The 13,327-nt window shown below is 39.9% G+C and overlaps 1 protein-coding gene across 1 annotated transcript in view; it reads right to left on the bottom strand.

Moving 5' to 3' along the window:
- The window catches only part of GAP43 (growth associated protein 43), a 167,602-nt gene extending 155,630 nt beyond the window's left edge, over positions 1–11,972 (bottom strand). Inside the window, exon 1 of the mRNA XM_082245476.1 lies at positions 11,658–11,972. Within this exon, the coding sequence (XP_082101602.1) occupies positions 11,658–11,687 (30 nt within the window). The 5' untranslated portion in view covers positions 11,688–11,972. The remainder of the gene's footprint in view (positions 1–11,657) is intronic.
- Between the last annotated feature and the right edge of the window lie 1,355 nt (positions 11,973–13,327).

Below are 13,327 nucleotides of genomic sequence, written 5' to 3'. Positions count from 1 at the left end.
TGTCTAAGCAGTCACATTGTCCGGTGTCTAAGCAGTCACTTTGTCCGGTGTCTAAACAGTCACTTTGTCTGGTGTATCTAAGCAGTCACTTTTTCAGGCTTCTAATCATTTACTTTGCCTGGTGTCTAAGCAGTCACTTTATCCAGCTTCTAAGCAGTCACTTTTTCTGGTGTCTAAGCAGACACTTTATCGGGCGTCTAAGCAGTCACTTTGTCCGGTGTCCAAGCAGTCAATTTGTCCGGTGTCTAAGCAGTCACTTTGTCTGGTGTAGAAGCAGTCACTTTATCCGGTGTCTAAGCAGTCACTTTGTCTGGTGTAGAAGCAGTCACTTTATCCGGTGTCTAAGCAGTCACTTTATCCAGTTTCTAAGCAGTCACTTTGTGTGATGTAGAAGCAGTCACTTTATCCAGTTTCTAAGCAGTCACTTTGTCTTGTGTAGAAGCAGTCACTTTATCCGGTGTCTAAGCAGTCACTTTGCCTGGTGTAGAAGCAGTCACTTTATCCGGTGTCTAAGCAGTCACTTTGTCCGGTGTCTAAGCAGTCACTTTGTCTGGTGTCTAAGCAGTCACTTTATCCGGTGTCTAAGCAGTCACTTTATCTGGTGTCTAAGCAGTCACTTTGTCCGGTGTCTAAGCAGTCACTTTGTCTGGTGTCTAAGCAGTCACTTTGTCTGGTGTCTAAGCAGTCACTTTGTCTGGTGTATAAGCAGTCACTTAGTCTGGTGTCTAAGCAGTCACTTTGTCTGGTGTCTAAGCAGTCACTTTGTCCAGTGTCCAAGCAGTCACTTTATCCGGTGTCTAAGCAGTCACTTTATCCGGTGTCTAAGCAGTCACTTTGTCTAGTGTCTAAGCAGTCACTTTGTCTGGTGTCTAAGCAGTCACTTTATCCGGTGTCTAAGCAGTCACTTTGTCTGGTGTCTAAGCAGTCACTTTATCCAGCTTCTAAGCAGTCACTTTATCCAGCTTCTAATCAGTCACTTTATCCGGTGTCTAAGCAGTCACTTTATCCGGTGTCTAAGCAGTCACTTTGTCCAGTTTCTAAGGAAAGCTGCTTTGAATAGATTTGCCATTCAGGTCCTTCACTGTGATTACATATTCAAGAACACTGTATATTGTCTCTAGGGGCAGATGCATACTTCAAGACAAAGATGGGGGATGCAGGATTAGTGCTGGGTTGGCTTGCCATAAAAAATGTCCAACCAGACACCCCAGGGACCGATTTATATTGATAAAGTAGCCTTTTATGTTCCTCAACAAAAATTATGCTAACATTTCAATTTAGCTTTAGCCTGTGTTCAACTTCTGCTTTCTCTCCCCACTGCTTCCTAATAATCCATGTTTTGAATGTCATTACACCCATTATCTCACCTAGAAAGTTTTGACACAGCTGAGTAATCCATTGTCATACCCTCCTGCCCAAACCGCTGGCTTGGTAATTATCACATCTGACTCCAGAGAAGCAAAAAGTATACCCAGACAAGTTATGGTGAGATAAATTTGGAACCAAAAAAACCCTCAATTAAACCAGTAGTGTATTTTTAAGACAGAAGGTACGTTAGACAGACTCCAATCATCTGGGAAGAAACAAGATTTTGGATTGTGTCTGAGGCTATTTGTGCCAATTCTGCCAGAAGAACATTAGTGAGGTCAATGCCAATGTTGGATGAGAAGACCTGAGCTGGTTTGCAGTTGGCATTCCACTTTATTACAAAGGTGTTCAGTAGGGTTGAGGCCAAGGCTCTGGGAAGTCCGTTGAGTTCTTCCACACCAGGCCATGTCTATAGGTTTAAGGAATGACCACATACTTTTAGCCTTATAGTGTACCAGCGTGTTTTGCTTCCATGAGGAAACCTTTTTGGTTTTCAGAAAAATTGTAATGAGTAGATCGAATCCAAGGAATGTGTTGATTCCGTAGAATGGTGCGTATTTGGTAAACATGCTTATCATTCAGTGGAGGAATCCCGAGCCTAATCCATTTTAATATTATCGCTTGCACAGTGCTCCTTGGGATGTTTAAAGCTTGGGAAATCTTTTTGTATCCAAATCCGGCTTTAAACTTCTCCACAACAGTATCTCGGACCTGCCTGGTGTGTTCCTTGTTCTTCATGATGCTCTCTGCGCTTTAAACTGACCTCTGAGACTATCACAGTGCAGGTGCATTTATACAGAGACTTGATTACACACAGGTAGATTCTATTTATCATCATTAGTCATTTAGGTCAATATTGGATCATTCAGAGATCCAATGATGACCTAAATGACGAAGATGAACGTCTGGAGAGAGTTTGCTGCACTGAAAGTAAAGGGGCTGAATAATTTTGCACGCCCAATTTTTCAGTTTTTTATTTGTTAAAAAAGTTTGAAATATCCAATAAATTTCGTTTCACTTCATGATTGTGTCCCACTTGTTGTTGATTCTTCACAAAAAATTACAGTTTTATATCTTTATGTTTGAAGCCTGAAATGTGGCAAAAGTTTGCAAAGTTCAAGGCCCACATGGAAGAAAAATATATTAAAAATATATTTAAAAAAAAATCATTTATTATTTTCCCAAATATATTGGAAATATATTTGAAATGCTACAATTTTGGCCATATTCAATATATTTCAAAATATTTTTTCCCTAAATATATTGGAAATACATTTTTCTTCCATATGGGGGGGGGGGGGGGAGAATACTTTCGCAAGGTACTGTATTTGTGTTCATACTGATTTCCTCACACAGCTCCCAAAACATTCTGACTTTTACTCAAATAGCACTAGTGCATGGGTTTGGAACACACCCTCCTTGATGGGACTTTTCTGCAAAATATTAAAAAAGTGTTCCATTAATTCAGTAATTGGCTTCCATTAAAATATTATTTTTGTTTTCAATAAGCCAAAAATGTCTCCATTGCCTCCACAAAAGCTCCACACTGCAGAAGCAATCTTTCCTTCTCTTACTTCCAAATTCCACGTTCCACCCGAAAAAAAGCCCTCAGGAATTCCTTCTGTCACATTGTCTCCTCTTTTTCCTTCTGTCACTTTGTCTCCTCTGGTTTACTTGGCAGTCTATCCAGACAGTAACAGAATGAAGGAATACATTAGTAGCTAAAAAAAAAAAAAAAAATCCTTCATAATCATCCAAAAAAAAAAGTCTTGACTAATGCCCGTTTCATTTGACACAAAATGCAGAAATTAGAATTCTTGGTCTTACGTCAACGAGCACCACATTTTAATGGTCAGAACATCTTCAAAAGAGTCTTGATATTCCTTAGTCTTTGATCCATCTCTCTGAAAGTGGTCTATATATCCGTCGTTGATTAAGCTGGGGCTTGGAGATGGTAATGAAGTCTTGTCGGAATCCCAAACGAGCCAAGATGTTCCACATTCCAAAGTCATTCCTGCTACGTCTTCATCTATGTCCCTTCTTATCTTGCCAGGAATATATATCCATTGATCCCTACGGAACTTTTTGTCACCAGCCATGGCCCGATAAGGATTTCATTTAGTGTACACCGTCAGACATGCAAATCCACTTGTTTTACATTCTCCGTCCATCTATGTTCATGTATGTCCCTTCTTGAAGAGACAAGGACTCACTGCTCAAGGTGGTGTAATTGCCTGATGACTCACACAGGTGCATGCCCCGGCTCGCCTCCGTGAAAACTTGATAAGAAAAAAGGAATTGGCAGCACTCCAGGTTGAGTCAAAATCCACATTTATTGACTGGACATCCAAATTATGACAATCGTGACAAGGTAGACACGTTTCACACACTGACTGTGTGCTTAATCATTAATTCATTGATCCCTACGGAACTTCTCATCACCAGCCATGGCCCAATAAGAATTTAATTTACTGTAGACCGTCAGACATGCAAATCCACTTGTTTTACACTCTCCGCCCATCTATGTTCATCTATGTCCCTTCTTATCTTGCCAGGAATATAATATCCATTGATCCCTACGGAACTTCTCGTCACCAGCCATGGCCCAATAAGAATTTAATTTACTGTAGACCATTAGACATGCAAATCCACTTGTTTTACACTCTCCGTCCATCTATGTTCATCTATATAATATCCATTGATCCCTGCGGAACTTCTCATCACCAGCCATGGCCTTGATATTCCTTAGTCTTTGATAGTAGTCTTCCTTAGTCTCATCATCTCTCTGAAAGTGGTCTATATACCCGTCGTTGATTAAGCTGGGGCTTGGAGATGGTAATGAAGTCTTGTCGGAATCCCAAACGAGCCAAGATGTTCCACATTCCAAAGTCATTCCTGCTACGTGTTCATCTATGTCCCTTCTTATCTTGCCAGGAATATAATATTCATTAATCCCTACGGAACTTCTCGTCACCAGCCATGGCCCAATAAGAATTGAATTTACTGTAGACCGTCAGACATGCAAATCCACTTGTTTTACATTCTCCGTCCATCTATGTTCATCTATGTCCCTTCTTATCTTGCCAGGAATATATATCCATTGATCCCTATGGAACTTCTCGTCACCAGCCATGGCCCAATAAGAATTTAATTTACTGTAGACCGTCAGACATGCAAATCCACTTGTTTTACACTCTCCGTCCATCTATGTTCATCTATATAATATCCATTGATCCCTACGGAACTTCTCATCACCAGCCATGGCCTTGATATTCCTTAGTCTTTGATAGTAGTCTTCCTTAGTCTCATCATCTCTCTGAAAGTGGTCTATATATCCGTCGTTGATTAAGCTGGAGCTTGGAGATGGTAATGAAGTCTTGTCGGAATCCCAAATGAGCCAAGATGTTCCACATTCCAAAGTCATTCCTGCTACGTCTTCATCTATGTCCCTTCTTATCTTGCCAGGAATATATATCCATTGATCCCTACGGAACTTCTAGTCACCAGCCATGGCCCAATAAGAATTTCATTTACTGTAGACAGTCAGACATGCAAATCCAGTTGTTTTACATTCTCCGTCCAGAACACGTTTCGCTCCCTGGCACCTCATTATTACATTATTATCACTTATTTTTTCACGTTTGGTTCAACTTAATCCAAAAATCGAAAAAAAAAAAAAAATCCTCATCCTTTTATTTTTTTCCAATCCTTTCCTGAAGGTTCTCCTCTTATCCAGTTTGTGCCATATCCATTTATTTTCTTTAAAATAGGCCCCCGGTTCACTTTCATGCCCCTTATTTGTGCAACTAATCAAAAATGACTTGCTGCTCTGCCTCGGCCTGAACGTTCAAGAAAGGGTAGCAGAGATCATTCATGTATAGTAATCGGCTTTATGTTGCGATAGGCTGACTGGCACGAAGCAGATGGACCAATGAGGTGTCATCCTCGGTCTGCTTCTCACATAAAGTGCCGCACAGGCTTAAAACCTCATTGTGGCTGTATGGAAAAAGAAAAAAGGTGTGGCATCTTGTTCATTCATTATCTAAATGGCATGAAATCTCAGCCAGGGAAGCCAGCAAATCACGTATCCAAATGGAACAGAATTAGGACACAACAGACGCAAGAGGAAATATTGTATTATGAACATTTGCAAGAATGAATATTTTAAAAGCCAACAGTTTTTCTCTATATCACAGAGATGACTTATCAAGATGCAAGAACCATGAACAGGCAATTTTGCCAATCAACTTTCATCAGCATAGAAAAGTCAGAAATGATGAACAATGTTTTTTGATTAGTTGCGGTTGTGAGTTGTAATTTTAAGCACTCCATGCATTGCTCCTTCCCCTCATTGAGCAAACAGTTTTATGTCTAGACAGTTCAGCTAATGCTGCATAGTATTAAAAGAACATTTATTTTCCCTTTTATTTTGCTAAAAGAAAAGGTTTTAGATTTAGGTGGGGTTTCAGGTGCATAGGACCATGCCATGAAGACCCTTATAGAACAGGCTGGGGGCATAAGGTGGAAGACAATGAGATTTATTGATCATCAATGTTCATTTAAAGGTGTAAGGAGGATGGCATGTGACATGCCATGAAGACTCTTATAGAACAGGCTGGGGGCATGTGAACCATAAGTTGGAAGACAATGAGGTTTAATGATCATCAATGTTCAATTAAAGGTGTAAGGCAGGATGGCAGGTGCCATGCCATGCCATGAAGACTCTTAAAGAACAGGCTGGGGGCTTGTGAACCATAGGATGGTAGACATTGAGGTTTAATGATCATTAATGTTTAATTAAAGGTGTAAGGCAGGGTGGCAGGTACCATGCCATGAAGACCCTTAGAGAATGAGCTAGGGACATGTGAACCATAAGGTGGAAGACAATGAGATTTAATGATCATCAATGTTCATTTAAAGATGTAAAGCAGGATTGCAGGTGCAATGCCATGCCACGAGGACTGTTATAAAACAGGCTGGGGGCATGTGAACCATAAGGTGGAAGACAATGAGGTTTAATCATCATTCATGTTCAATCAAAGGTGTAAGACAGGATGGTAGGTACCATGCCATGCCACGAAGACTCTTATAGAACAGTCTGGGGGCATGTGAACCATAAGGTGGAAGACAATGAGGTTTTATGATCATCCATGATCAATCAAAGGTGTAAGGCAGGATGGCAGGTACCATGCCATGCCACGAGGACTGTTATAAAACAGGCTGGGGGCATGTGAACCATAAGCAGGGAGACAATGAGGTTTAATGATCATTCATGTTCAATCAAAGGTGTAAGACAGGATGGCAGGTACCATGCATGCCATGCTACGAAGACTCTTATAGAACAGGCTGGGGGCATGTGAACCATAAGGTGGAAGACAATGAGGTTTAAGGCAGGATGGCAGGTACCATGCCATGCCATGCCACGAAGACTCTTATAGAACAGGCTGGGGGCATGTGAACCATAAGGTGGAAAACAATGAGGTTTTATGATCATCCATGGTCAATCAAAGGTGTAAGGCAGGATGGCAGGTACCATGCCATGCCACGAAGACTCTTATAGAACAGGCTGAGGGCATGTGAACCATAAGGTGGAAGACAATGAGGTTTAATGATAATTCCATGTTCAATCAAAGGTGTAAGGCAGGGTGGCAGGTACCATGCCATGCCACGAAGACTCTTATAGAACAGGCTGGGGGCATGTGAACCATAAGGTGGAAGACAATGAGATTTAATGATAATTCCATGTTCAATCAAAGGTGTAAGGCAGGATGGCAGGTACCATGCCATGCCACGAAGACTCTTATAGAACAGGCTGGGGGCATGTGAACCATAAGGTGGAAGACAATGAGGTTTAATGATCATCCATGTTCAATCAAAAGTGTAAAGCATGATAGCAGGTACCATGCCCTAAAGACCCTTATAGAATGGGATGGAGACATGTGAACCATAAGACAGAGGACAATGAGATTTAATGATCATCAATGTTCAACCACAGGTGTAAGGCCACTTATAAATCAGTGATTTGGGTGATTCACCTTATATCCCCAGCCCGTCCAATAAAGGTCTTCATGATTGCAGGTGCCATGCTATGAAGACCCTTATAGAATGGGCTGGAGACATGTGAACCATAAGGTGGAAGATGATGAGATTTAATGATCATCAATGTTCAACCACAGGTGTAAAGCTACTTATAAATCAGTGATTTGGGTGATTCACTTATGTCCCCAGCCCGTTTCCTAAGGGTCTTCATGATGGCAGGTGCCATGCTATGAAGACCCTTATAGAATGGGCTGGAGACATGTGAACCATAAGGTGGAAGGTGATGAGATTTAATGATTATCAACGTTCAATCAAAGGCATAAGGCTACTTATTAATCGGTGATTTGGTTGATTCACTTATCCATCTGCTGAGGCTATCAAGGCTAATCAAAGGTCTTATTTCATATTAACACACAGATTGGTAAGGAAATGCCTACTGATAGATACTGCTGATCAAGTAAGTGCATGCAACGTCATGTATAATGATGTAGGTAAAAACTCTTCGAGAGGATGGAAAGAGGGGAGGGGAAGATGGAGGGAAATGGAAGGTTTAGAGAGTGAGAACGAGCAAAAGGAGTGTGATAGGAAGAGATGGATAGAGAAAGAGAGAGAACGAGAGATAGACAGGGAGACGGATAGAAAAAGAGAGGGATAGGGGAAGAGAGAAAGGAAGGTAGAGATGGATGGGGAGAAAGAAGGGTAGATGGAGAGATAGGGATAGGAAGAGAGGGGGAGATATGACAGAGGGAAAAGCAAAAAAGAGAAGGATGGATCAATAGAGAGAAGAGATAGAGAAAAGACTGGAAGACAGAGATCAAAAGATAGGAAGAATGACAGATGAATGTATATTAAATAAATATATATATATATATAAAATCAATATAAATATATAATAAATATAAATTGAGAGACTGAGAATGAGCTGGATGTATATATGGAAGGATAGATAGATAGATAGATAGATAGATAGATAGATAGATAGATAGATAGATAGATAGATAGATAGATAGATAGATAGATAGATAGATAGATAGATAGATAGATAGATAGATAGATAGATAGATAGATAGATAGATAGATAGATAGATAGATAGATAGATAGATAGATAGATAGATATGGGATAGATAGATAGATAGATAGATAGATAGATAGATAGATAGATAGATAGATAGATAGATAGATAGATAGATAATGGATGGATATTAAATTACCAGCAATTAACTTATTTGACCGAACCTAAACAATCAATCATCAACGCCACCGGCATAATGATCACATGCATTGTCTGAGCTATCTCTAATTACAGTTTTCAGCAGAACGATGATGTCCTCATCCCAACCAATTTTACAAAAAAACGTACAACCTAACACGCCCAGCTTCATAATAACCAGCCAGGTCTTTTTCTTTTTTCCCCAGAACCTCCATCATTCTCTGCTCCCGGCAAACCCCACCCTGCCGGCTCCTTTCACCATTCCACAAGTGATGCACGGCTTCCAGCCACACCTTTAACCCCCTCATCACCAGCAGGGACCACAGCCATGGAGCCAAATCCCAAAGGGGGGGGGGGGGGTTGGCCATAATGATTTAATCCAACAGTACACAGGTGCAATCAACCACATTGTCCACTTCCAAATCTGGCAAGGTCCAGACCCGTCAATCAATGTATGTCACTCTGATCATCGCCTATATACCTAAAAAAGGGGGGAGGAGGGGTGCCGTTGACGTAGTGTCATCTTACTAAGCAGCAATATTCCCTTTTACATTCTGTTTAATATTCTCCAGCTGTAAACCATGCAGATCTCGGCCACACCACGTCAGAATTTTTGAAAAGCCCATTTTTGTCCATGGAAATTCTTGTACTCTACAGAGAAGCCAAATCACTGAATTGCAATCAAGTGTCGGGGAAATGCAAATTGCACATTGATCAGCCACTTGTTACACAAGCCTACTGCCATTCATCCATGGATGACAAAAAGAAAATTAGGGGGTGGGGGGCTGATTAGCATTAAAATGCAGACCTATATATGTTATTTAGCTGCAAATTAAATTTTTATATTTTTTCATTTTTATCTATTTTTTTTTTCTTCTTTTTTTTTGTTTTTATACAATCTGCCTCAAATTTGCAATCGGTCATATTCGATTTTTGCTATTATTTTATTTTTAATTTTTGCAATGTGCAATGTTCAGCTTGCAAAGTGCAATTCCCCATTTACAGTTTTTTTTTTTTTTATATACAATCTGCCTCAAATTTGCAATTGATCAATTGATCAAATTAAATTTTTAACATTATTTTATTTTTAATTTTTGCAATGTGCAATGTTAAGCTTGCAAAGTGCCATTCCCCATTCACAGTTTTTTTTTTTTTTTTTTTTTTTTTTTTTACATATACAATATGCCTCAAATTTGCAGTAGATCATATTACATTTTTTTATTTTATTTTTAATTTTTGCAATGTGCAATGTTCAGCTTGCAAAGTGCAATTCCCCATTTACAGTTTTTTTTTTTTTTTTAATACAATCTGCCTCAAATTTGCAATCGGTCATATTCAATTTTTGATTTTATTTTTAATTTTTGCAAAGTACAATTCCCCATTTACAGTTTTTTTTTTTTTTTTATATATATATATATATATATATATATATACAATCTGCCTCAAATTTGCAATCAATCGTATAAAATTTTTGATATTTTTTATTTTTATTTTTTAATTTTACATTTACATTTACAGTTTTTTTTATACAATCTGCCTCAAATTTGCAATCGATCATATTAAATTTTTGATATTTTTGATATTTTTTATTTTACATTTACAGTTTTTTTGATACAATCTGCCTCAAATTTGCAATCGATCGTATTCAATTTTTGCTATTATTTTATTTAAAATTTTACATTTACAGTTTTTTTTTTATACAATCTGCCTCAAATTTGCAATCGATCGTATTCAATTTTTGCTATTATTTTATTTTAAATTTTTGCAATCTTCAATGTTCAGCTTGCAAAGTGCAATTCCCCATTTACGTTTTTTTTTTTTAATACAATCAGCATCTGCAATAGAACATATTGAACCCATGCCATTTTTTTTGTTCATATGTCACCCTAGTTGTCACCTGCATCCCTTGGATGCTAACAGGTTTCCCCCCCTTCAGCATGGACCAGGGGCGGGGTCCAATGCTGCATGCTTTTCTCCCAGCTGTTTCAGCATCAGGACCGGTATTGCGTGCAAATGCTTAGAGAAAAAAACCTTTTTTTACCCCCCCCCCCCCATTATAATTCTCTACGCTTAATTGCTTTAGCATCCATCTCATTGTTCCCCCTTAATAAAACAACAGGTCTAATCCTACTCTCCGCTCATCATCTAGACGTGCCTGTAATCCTCCTACACGGGGGAGGGGGGGGGGGCAGCTCCTTTCATTGTAGGTCTACAGAAAAAAAAATTAAAAAATTGACACCCACCTAGCCAAAGCTTTTTTTTTTTTTAAAAAAAAAAAAGGTAGCCAGACCTGGATCAGGAAAAAAATAAAAAATGATAACAGAACAAGACAAGCGACGTCTGGGCGCCGCCATCCCACGCTGGCAAGGTTTTTTTTTTTTTTTGAAAGTTTGGAAAAGGCTTTTTAAAAAAATAAATTGAGTTGGATGATAAGGGTGGAGGTCGGTGTAGGAAGAAAGGGAAGCCCCCCTCCCCCTCCTCCCCGCTCGGTATAAGGCAGTGTTTCTCATCTCTGGTCCTCAGGGCACACTAACAGGCCAGATTTTAAGTATTACCTTGGGGGGGGGGAGATGTAGACTAGAATACTGCAATCACTGAGTAGCAAATGAGATCACCTGGGAGGTATTTCAGTTTTCTTGCAAACCTGGCCTGCCGGTGGGTCCTGAGGACCGGAGTGTAGAAGATACTGGACTAGAGTACTGCAATCACTGAGCAGCAAATGAGATCACCTGCCATGTAGTTCAGTTTTCTTGCAAACCTGGCCTGTTAGTGGGTCCTGAGGACCGGAGTTGAGGAACACTGGTATAAGGCTTCCATATGCAGTCCAAAAGGGGGGATGTATGGGTTGGGTGGGTAGGGGGGATGTATGGGTGGGTTGGGTGGGTATGGGGGATGTATGGGTTGGGTGGGTAGGGGGGATGTATAGGTTGGTTGGGTGGGTATGGGGGATGTATGGGTTGGGTGGGTAGGGGGGATGTATAGGTTGGTTGGGTGGGTAGGGGGGATGTATAGGTTGGGTGGGTAGGGGGGATGCTTTACCTGCTTAGTCCTTCTCATACAGCACAGCATGGTTGAATTGGTTGGTCTACTCTCCTCCTTCCGTCCTTTCTCCTTCTTCTCTTCCTCTCTGTGCGCCTTCTGTCGCCCCCTCTCTCGCTCACACACGCAGGCACGCTCTCTCACACATACAGCGGGGGGCGATAGCTGGAACTGAAGAAATGCTTCCTTCTGCACATCACACACATGCACGCCCTGTCTCTCTCTCTCTCTCTCTCTCCCTCGCTCCCTGGATCTTCCACTGTAGACTTCTTCACTGGCTCGCTGACTGCTCGCCTCTCCTCTTCCCTCCCCAGCCTCGTCAGCCCCCCCCCCCCTCTTCTCCTCTTCCTCCTCCCAATCCCCCGTCATGAATATTTAAACGGCGACAATCTGTACCCAATTACCGCGACTTTCCCTCTACAGGAAAAAAAAAAGGGTCTTTTTTTTTTTTTTTCTACGCCTTGGTGTCTTTTACATACTTATGTCAATTGGACCCCCCCCTCCCCATTCATTTTTCTGTCCCCCCTCCCCTGCTCCAGTCTTGTCGTGTTCACATAACGTGTCTGCAGACAGCGGGGAACGGAGGAGCAGGGTGTGGACCTCCCAGGACCACTCGCTGCTGCCTGAGGATCCCATTGTTCAGGTGATGGAGGAGAGACTGAAAGGGGGGTGAGGTCATTGGCTATGACATCATAGGAGAGGGGGAGAATGTCACCCCCCCTGCCAACTGTACCCCCCCCCCCCTCCTCATCACCACAGTCACTGATAGGCTCACCGACTTTATGTGTGTGCTACTGGATCACCACAATCAACTGGTGAATGGGGAGATAGATAGATAGATAGATAGATAGATAGATAGATAGATAGATAGATAGATAGATAGATAGATAGATAGATAGATAGATAGATAGATAGATAGATAGATAGATAGATAGATAGATAGATAGATAGATAGATAGATAGATAGATAGATAGATAGATAGATAGATAGATAGATAGATAGATAGATAGATAGATAGATACAGCATATATAACACACAGTCACACATATACAGTATATATTACGCACTGTCACATATACAGTATATATAATGCACTGTCACATATATATAGTATATAGATATATAATGCACAGTCAAACATACAGTATATATATATATATATAACACACTGTCACACATACAGTAAATATAATGCAGTGTCACATATACAGTATATATATATAACACACTGTCACACATACAGCATATATAACGCACAGTCACATATACAGTATATATAACGCACTGTCACACATACAGTAAATATAATGCAGTGTCACATATACAGTATATATATATATTACGCACTGTCACATATACAGTATATATAACGCACTGTCACATATACAGTATATATAATGCACTGTCACACATATATAGTATATATATATATATATATATATATATATATATATATATATATAATGCACAGTCAAACATACAGTATATATATATATATATATATATATATATATATATATATATATATATATATAACACACTGTCACACATACAGTAAATATAATGCAGTGTCACATATACAGTATATATATATATATAACACACTGTCACACATACAGCATATATAACGCACTGTCACACATACAGTATATATAACGCACTGTCACA

This window comes from Pelophylax lessonae, assembly GCF_965119305.1.
Source record: "Pelophylax lessonae genome assembly, chromosome: 2".
Lineage (NCBI taxonomy): Eukaryota > Metazoa > Chordata > Amphibia > Anura > Ranidae > Pelophylax > Pelophylax lessonae.
This window is presented reverse-complemented; position numbering and strand designations above follow the sequence as displayed.